Source organism: Plectropomus leopardus, chromosome 17 (genome assembly GCF_008729295.1).
Source record: "Plectropomus leopardus isolate mb chromosome 17, YSFRI_Pleo_2.0, whole genome shotgun sequence".
In the NCBI taxonomy this organism is placed as follows: Eukaryota; Metazoa; Chordata; class Actinopteri; order Perciformes; family Serranidae; genus Plectropomus; species Plectropomus leopardus.
This window is the reverse complement of record NC_056479.1, coordinates 3,922,555-3,931,845: the sequence shown is the minus strand read 5'-3', so window position 1 is coordinate 3,931,845 and position 9,291 is coordinate 3,922,555. Positions and strand designations below refer to the sequence as shown.

Here is a 9,291-nt window from a genome sequence, read left to right as displayed (position 1 = left end):
ATCTATTTAAAGCGACACCCAGTGGTGACGTAGAGCAACCCCTCCCAGGGAAAAAAAAAAAAAAAAAAAACAGGCACAAAGTGTGTGTTAGGAGGAGTAATACACCCAGGGTTTAGGAGGAGTCTGTGTGGGTGTGTTAAAAAAGAAAAAGAAAAAAAATATCTATCGCTCTATCTATCTATCCCTGCTTTTTTGTGTGAAATATTGGAACATTGAAAACTTGTTTAATTTACACTATATGAGCCCATCTGGATTCTGAATCATGACAAGCCCCCCCCCCCTCCCACTACAGTTTTTGTTTTTTTTTCTGTTCAAACCTTTATATTTGACAGTCTATTGCATTTTGTAAGCTTTTGTTTTTTATGCATCAGAGTAATCTGAACAAAATCTGACAAAAATAAAGAATGGCTTTTTATGATAAGCCAAAATTGCAAGTTAAGATGAGAATGATGACACTTTTTTTGAGTTAATTAATAAGACAGCAAGACAAAATTATGACAGAAGTTTTAAAAAAACCTTACTATGTCAGATTTTTGTCATTTTATTACCAGTTGAATCATGACTTACTATTTCATAATTTTGTGCATGCATGCACGCCTGTGTATGTCAGACTGAGAGAGAGCACCACCTGCTGTTAAGGCAGTAACCCCTAAAGTGGTTTCAAACCCTCTCCCACAGACAGCCGGCAAACATTCTGATATTTTTGCACTGAAGCAGCAGGTAGCTACTGTATTAATCAAAACCAGTCTGATTTTCTTTTCCCAAACTCAGAATTCCCACGTGTCAAAGTCTTCATTTAGTAAAAGGTCACATGATGACACCGGAGCCAGTTCTTAAGTGACCTAAATTTGAACTCTATGCACCACTTATATCATTAATGATCAGTAATAAGACCCTCGTACACAGAACAAACTGTCTTGCTGGTGTGGAGGAGACACCAAAAGACCAAAGATTCACTTTTACTGCAGGTCATGTGACATCTGAATCTGCCCCATTCATTAGATAAAGACCTGTGATGCACTTGAATGCTCAGAGAAGCTACAGTAAATGGACCTATAAGCTTAAAATATTTTTACATCATTAAAATTACAATACTAACATTTTTATTAAACACTTAAAGAAGTATTTCTGTTGGCTTGCTGTGGTGATCTTTTCATAAAACCAGGCTTTCTGTAACAGAAAAAAATGCAAATACTTAAAAAAATGGTGCTACCTCACCAGAGAAAACGGCACTGTGCCACATGAGACCGATGAACACTCTTGCCAGTGGGTGACTTAATATGACCTTGTCCATTTTGACACAGGAAACAGCATGGCGGCCAGCTGATATCAACCACAGATGTATTAAGAGAACTGGATAAGGCACTGCATGCGGGGGCCTGTTCTTTCTTATGAGAGTTGTTCAGTGGTGCATGAAGCCAAAATGGTTCAAATGCCATCTATAAAATTACCCAGATGTACCATGCACACAAGAGTCTTGCTGTTTTGGCACTCTGTTAACTTGAAAAGGAATACAATTATTTAATCATACAGCTATTCTTGACTAACCTAATGTTATTGGACAGAATGGATCAGATCCGTCCAAAAAATGTATCCACTGATTTACATACATCTCTTTTGGCAAGTCAATGGGGAAAAAGTCTTTCTTGGGCCTAAGGGCATCACATGCACACTGTTTGGTCAATATGAAAACTGGCCTCAAAGCCTCCCACACTTCCTAGCTAACTAGCGCAGTGCATTCTGGTAGTTGTAGGTTTTGAGCAAAAGCAGATGCCACAGCCCTTACCCTCAGGTTTTCCTGGTCACGTAGCAGCAATTTTAAAAGTATTTACTATTTTTTCTGTTATAGACAGCCAAGATTTCTAAAGATAGATTGATTGATTGATTGATTGATTGATGTCCACAAACACTGCAGTATAACATTCTTGTTTTATTTAGAAAAATGTTTTAAATAAATGAAATATCCAGCTTTTGGCAAAAAAAAAAAAAAAGAGAGAAGATGTTGGTGAGTCAAATTTCAAACATTAAGCTGAACAGAAGGCAACACTAAACATTCAGAATCCTCAAAATGAGATAAATGAACATTTAAGTTTCATTCTAGTAATTCAGGGAATCCTTTAGTTTCAAAGTTACAAAAGCATTTCTTCCTGCTCAGATTAATTGTTTTCCCTGACTTGTGTTTCGTGATGCGGGGCCAAGGCAAACCACTAATGCTGCAGTGCAGAGGGGTCAAATGTTGATGTTACCTTAATGTCTCAAACATAAAAGTACAAGGCATATATGAAAAGTACAATGGCACATATAGAATAAGAAAATCCAACCACTTAACAGGGTTATTTGTTTCTGTAGGGCACTGATGCTAACAAAGTTTCCAATTGTCAACAATATAATGAATAATAATAAGAAAAAAATTTTAAAAATCACACAGAAAAACGAAAGGTGGGACCCTCTGCATCTTGAAGTTAAAGTTGAAGAAACCCTCTTGCAGTCAGCAGTCAAGGAGAATCTGTGAGTAAAACCTTCCAAGGAATAAAATAATACAGGAGGAACACATGATGCAGAGGTAGGTTACCACATACAGATGTTAAAGAACACTGTCCCATCTTTAATATTAATTAATACGAGGCAAAGTCCCCACAACAGGCAGCTAGCATATAATTTAAAAGTCAAATACCTTCACTCAGCTTCTCGTGTACAAAATCATTTGCTATAAAACTGCTGAAAAACCACTTTCTACTTCATGTTTTCCAAATGTTACTTAGCTCATAAGAACAACACAAATACATACTTCTTCCTTCTTCAAAGAACAGCCGTCCCACATCGTATCTACAAAACAGGGAATCAACCAAGGACTGTAAATTACAATGATGGACAAGCTTTTGAATATAAACACTGGTGTCTACAATGGTCCAATGTGTCAAGGGTTATGGAAAGAGTACTCCAGGAAAGAGTCCTAAAACCCAGAAATGAGTTAGCATTTTAGCACGCCTGGTTCCCTCCTCTCAAAATCAATGGGCTTTTTGAAAGGATTTTTGGTTAGATGCCTGAAGTAAGGTCTGTGGTCTAGCTTAAGAGAGTGTCACATTTTGGTCCACATCATAAAATATGTCAGTTAATACCTCACTTTTGAATTTCAAAGCTTTCGTGTGCCTTGAAAATGTTGGCTTACAAGTGGCTCAATGAGCCTTTATCGCCTAGCCCTAGCTTTTCACTTTTGGTCTCAAAAATCCTAAAGTGGTGTTCATTTCAAACATTTGTTTGCCAGAGTTTACTTTCAGCAATAATTCAAAATCCGGCATAAAATTCCCATAGGCTTGATGATGGAACCAGGGTGACTTCAGTGCTCAGCAACAGAAAAACATCATCCCTTGAGCAATCTATGGAGGTGAAAGTTCGACTACCATTTTGGTTTAGTTGTTGGTGATTGTGTTCCTTTGAGTCACTCTTAATCTCAGAAAAAGAAGAATTAATAAATAACAACACTAAGAGCCCTCAGCCATGCTAGCACTGCTGTATTTAAGCACCAAATGCTAATATCGGAATGCTAACATGCTCACAATGACAATGACAACATGTTGATCATGAGGAGCTTTTGTTCAGCAAGTGCTTAGGTTGGCATATTAACATAGCATAACCTGATGTTTGCGCTGGAAATGTTTTGCCAATGCATCAAGTGAATGTTGAAGTTTTTATTAACTTGGATAGTTGAAAGAGGATCACTAATGTGAGTGGGCTTCTTCCTCTGGGCCCTGTGTGGGTAATAAATGGCCAGAAAAATGGGCTCGATATGGGATTGCCCATGTGTTCCATAATGGCCCCATGCCAATTACCCACATAGGTGGGTTTACCCAAGTGGGCCCTAAATGGGTTATGCTTAGACTACCTGGGTACCAAATGAGTATTGCTCTAAAATGGGCATCTTATCTGGGGCCCACTTGGGCTAACCCGCCCATGTGGGCAACTGGCATTGGGCCATTATGAAACCTGTGAACAATACCATATAGGAGCCATTTTTCAGCCCGTTTACTACATGGACTCCGCATACAATTTTTGGCTTGCAGTCCATCCAACATGGAGATATTTCAGTTTGGATCAAAGTGGTGGACTGACCAGCCAACATTGCCACAATGCTAGCATGGCTAAAAACGGAGAAAATTACAAACTTCAGCTACCACAAGTGTTGGTACTGCAACCAACAGCTTTATGGGTTACTCTTTCTTCATGGTAACAGGGATTTAAGTTGTAAAAGAATTAAGGGTAAATTCAAAGTTATTCATATGTTCCCTTAGAGCTTCTCCCAGTTGCCAGCACTGGAAGACCAGCAGTGGAGGGCTGTAACGGGCAGCTCTGTGGGTGAAGCCTTTTATTCCGGAAAACTACAGGCTTAGAAATGTGGTCATTGAAACGATTCATTTAAAGCTTTATGTATCTGTTTCTGTTGGTCCTGTCCTGTATCAACTCTCTTATTTGTGCTCGACAAAGAAGCTCGGATGGAGGGAGCTGATTCTGTTTGTTCTTCATATAAAACCTCCCATTTCCTTCTAACTTCACCTCATTTAAGCATTTAATGCAAAAATAATGTAAACACTAAATGACAAAGAAATTCATTTGAAGTCAGTTAATACATATCAAGGTTCTTCAATAGCACAGGAGTGTCAAAATTCTGGTCCTGTCTGTGCTGTACCACCCCCATCACTGCATCACAGAAGTAAACAGCTAGATCTTTCTTTAAGTTTGTGGAATTGTAGAATTAAATACCACAAATGCTGTTTTTTTGTGGCAAAATCCTGCAATGTTGGAGAAAAGTAGCTAGAATACATATAAGTGCAGCGGTTTGTAGCCATAATGGACCTGTTATGATACAGCAGTAGGTACTCTGTTGTTTTTCTTTGTATTTACAGGACATTTTACTTACATGTCACACTGTAAATGTGGCCACTTATGACTTCTTCTTGCAAAACTACAACTTTATTCTCAAAATGTTAAAATTTTCATGCAAAATTACAACTGTTTTCGAAATTCTTTGACTTTTTTCGTGCATAATCATGTTATTAATACCATAGCTCCACAGGCCTTGAAACCCAGTGCAGATTAATGTTTAGATGAGAGTGCATCGGCGTGAATCGCTGAGACACAACAAGAGCACAAGTCAATGTGTAGATGCACTTTGAATCTACCACATTAAGGCTCAGTGTGAATATGCCCACACCGACAGTGTGTAGTGAAACACAGAAATGTATTATGTCACAAAAAAACAAAAAAAACAAAACAAAAACAAAAACAAAAAACAAAACAATGCGTGCTTAAAGTGCAAAAACAGATCAGGGATACTTCCTTGATTTGTTATGATTATTTTTCATCTGTCCTGTCCCCATTGGACCAAAGACGAGATCTTTTCCTTCATTGTTAATTTCAAATTAGTGTTTTTGAACAAACTAAACCACCCCTTTTGTTCTTGACTCTCCCTCTTCCTATATCACACCCACCTTACATCCTTTTCTCTTGTCATTTCCCTCAGATGAAGCCCAAACTATCTCCCCCTAACCTGCACATCTCTGCTTTCTCTTTAGGATCCAGCTTCCTGTTCCTGTCCCAGGGCCTCTAACAGGAGTCCCATGGGGGTCCTCTTCAGACCAATGCTTTCTAGTTTGTTCTCCAGCTTGTTCTTCAGGCTCCGCAGCCTCACCGACGCGTGGACCAGAACCACTGTGAAGGGGCAAGGCACACAGAGGGATAACTTTCTGTGTTAATTCTATTAAAATTAGACAAAATAATGTTATTATTTTCCAAGTATTCCCAGTTGCAAGAGAGTAAACTTTATTTCATGCTTTAGTGTTATTTGTGTGTGCGTGTGTGTGTGTGTGTGTGTGTGTGTGTCTTACTCAGTATGGGGAAGGCTATCCCAAACAGGAACACGGCCACACCTCCCAGCACCGATATGAAGAGGTAACTGGCCAGAAGAATGGCACACACAGAGACTGATGGGTGATTTCGACGGAAGCGGCGAACAGGAGCTTGGTTCTCGGCAACCCAGACAAAGCCCATGAATAAAATGGTGACCACCGTCGCCCCGACAAACAACTGGAAGGGCTGGAAATACCTAAGGGAACAGACACCTTCATCAAACACACCGCAGGTGCTGGAAATATCTGGTGACATAATTGCAGAGAGGGAGATGGCAGAGGGGAACGGGTGCAGGTGATATTCTATGTTTTTTTTATTGTCCCTTGTGCAAACAGGCAATAAATGTATCTATAATGTATCAGTGACGTGGCAACCTCCAGGAATGATACATGAAGTCAGCACGAAATTGCCAAAACCCACAGTTCCTCTAACGGTCACTTGAGGCTGGCTCCAAATTAGAGTAAAACCCCCATGTTATAATGCCCGATATAGCAGTTTACAGCCTGGTACAAACAAACATTATGGCAGATTCTACACGCATAGTTAAGTGGAGCTATGGTTATACCTCGCTTAGGCCATTTAATTGGAGTACTGTCCTTGTCCCAGTACACCAGCACTGGGGGACAATCGACTTATTGACGAAAATATGTCCGACTCCGCCACAGTAGGTGGCGATATGCCCCCCAGGGTTCCAATGGCCATGGAAAACCTGGAAAAGTCATCAGTTTCCAGGCCTGGAAAAGTCAAAATAAACTTTTTGCAATAATTAACCACCAGCTTGCACGACCAAGAGTGAAAAACCAAGGTTGTTTTTTTTCCAGCTCCAAGATTTTGTCCTCAACTTTTAGCTTTCAAACATCAAAGGGTCAGTTATTGATCAATTAAAAAACTGTCTCACATGGACATCTCTTCGGGCATGATCCCTTACTTATTCAATACTAATAATACTAATATCAAAATTCATACTTATTCTAAGAAAAAAAGGTTTAAGGTAAATAGGGTGTGTAAAAAAACATAAAAAATAGAGTTTGTTTATTAAAAAAAATCCTAGAGGATGAACCCCACCAGACCCCCCTACAGAGGTCAGGGCAAAGCCCCCAATGTAGTCAGATCCTAGAAACGCCCCTGGCTCTATTATAGAGCACCGATTTGACATTCAGAATGTGGAGTCTGCTGTCTGATCTGTTCATCTGTGTGCACACGATTTTAGTGGAAAAAATCACACCCTCAGCTCACACTTCCAGTATGTTCGTTACAACAGAGAGCGAGAGAGAGCGAGAGAGGATGACCACGTCAGAAGAATGAAACTTACCCCACTATGAGCAGGAAGCCCAGCGCGGACAGGAAATAGTTGCTCTGGTAGTACAGCAGGTTGTTGATGATGCGGTTGTTCCAGCGGTCCAGATCGCGCACGTCGGGCACCGCGAACCGAGCCGAGCTTAGGAGAAAATCATCCAGGCTCCGGAGGGGTGGCGGCTGCACGCCTGCCATCTTTCCTAAACGACAATAAACCCAATTTCCCAGAATGCAACGCGGGGAAAGGGGGTGGGCGCAGGGTGTGTGTGTGTGTGTGTGTGTGAGTGTACGTGTACGTGTGTCACTCAGCTCAGTTTCTAGCGAGGCGCGTGCCTGAGCATCGAGAATGCGCTCTCGGTCCCGCAATGATAGAGAAATATTATTTTTTTAACATCTCTTATTAGTATTCACAATATTTTTGCAATATGTGCATTCGTTCCCCCAATTGAAACATGAAAGTAGCAGAGGAATTTCATTTGGACAACATTTAAGATATTCTAGGGGTCCACCTGTAGGCCTATTGGTTTTTCAGGGCTGGTAGGCTACTGATAGGCCTACAGATTTTTAGTATTTAGTGAAACCGATAACCGATATTTGGACCTGATAAAAAAATAACAATTAAAATTAAATCTTTCTGTCAATATTTTGCAGTATAACAAGCTCCAAAACAAAACTTTGTTTAAATGCCTCTAGCAAATTAATCAAAATTGAAACCTTCAACACCAGCAAGTACCCAGCAACTTTTTTTTAATAAAGTCAAGTGAAATATTAAATTAAAAAAAATCTACTTGCTGTTTTACAAAGTAAAACTTCCACCCATGTGCACACTTTTTTTTCACTTTTTTAATTAATTAATTTTATCAGTGATCATCAAAATAAAATGCTGATACAGATAATCGGCAAAATGCCAAATATTTGCCCCAATAATTGGCCAGGCGGATAATCTGTTGACCCCCAATTTAAAACCTTAAATTGATTTAGCAAAGGCACAATTTGGTGCGTAAAAAAAAATCACCTGAGTGCAGGAAATTAGGTGTTTGATTTTCAAAATTCTCTTGCAGAAGACCTCCTAATTCCCTGTTTCCTTTGAGTGTTCCCAGCTAGTGAGAAACATTCCCACATCATTGGCTAATGTTACTTACAAGTTGCAAAAATGTTTAAAAGAAAACATTGCAATCTAAACATTTTAAGGATGTTTATCCTTTCAAATAATGTTCCTATAAGGTTGAATGCAGACTAAGACGTTATATTTTAACTGCAATATTCTGAGGATGTTTTGGTGATGTTGAGAGGTGACACAACATAAATGTCATTTTATAAAATCTTCCCACAGTTTTATATGAGAACAAATGAAGAACACTTTCAAATCAACATGCAGAAAATGTTACTGAGGCCTGAGACTGCAGACCATTTTTGTAAGAAACGGTAATGCAATGCAATATGTTTCAAAAGGAAAAAAAAGATGTTTATAGAGAATATTACTCTAACTTCGAGAACGTTCTGGCAAGAAAACTTGCCACTGAAAACATTATTAAAACAATGCATTGGTTGCATTGTACCATTCCCAGAATGTTTTTAGAACTAAAAATTGCTAGTTGTGTTTCCCATGTGGTCAAACCTGATATAAAAAACTTTGAAAAATTAGCCTTTTAGAGAGGTGGCACCAAGTCATTGTTTTGCAAGTCACAAAAGTCTTTGCACCTGAGTCCCAAGTCAAGGCAGGCCAGCAAGGCAGCAGTGGAGAACCCCATGAATGAATCCTAAAACGCAGAAGTCAGCATTTCTGCTCCTCCGGTTCCTTATTCTTGAAGTCAGTGGGTTTTTTTAAAATAAATGTTTTATAGGTCTTTGATTAGATGGCTGAAATAAGGTCTGTAGTTAACACAAGCTTAAAGGCCGTAACACACCAAGCCACGTTTGTAAAGTTATGTCTTAGTCAGCATTTAACCTTGCACGGACATAAATGTCTTTAAACGGTCTTTAAACATTATATTAGCATGTTTTCTTTACAACATTATTGCAACTTGGAAACGTTTGTCAATGTTGTGGGAACATTCCCTGCCAGCTGGAAATGTATTGGTAATTTTTTGT

The 9,291-nt window shown here is 39.2% G+C and overlaps 1 protein-coding gene across 1 annotated transcript; it reads right to left on the bottom strand.

The window, feature by feature from the left end:
- Nucleotides 1-5,388: 5,388 nt before the first annotated feature.
- Nucleotides 5,389-7,398, bottom strand: praf2 (PRA1 domain family, member 2). Its single transcript, XM_042504606.1, has 3 exons — nt 7,217-7,398; nt 5,883-6,100; nt 5,389-5,706 (listed from the first exon to the last, which is right to left on the bottom strand). The coding sequence occupies exons 1-3, from the start codon at nt 7,393-7,395 to the stop codon at nt 5,567-5,569; spliced, it is 537 nt and encodes a 178-aa protein (XP_042360540.1). The 5' UTR covers nt 7,396-7,398; the 3' UTR covers nt 5,389-5,566.
- Between the last annotated feature and the right edge of the window lie 1,893 nt (nt 7,399-9,291).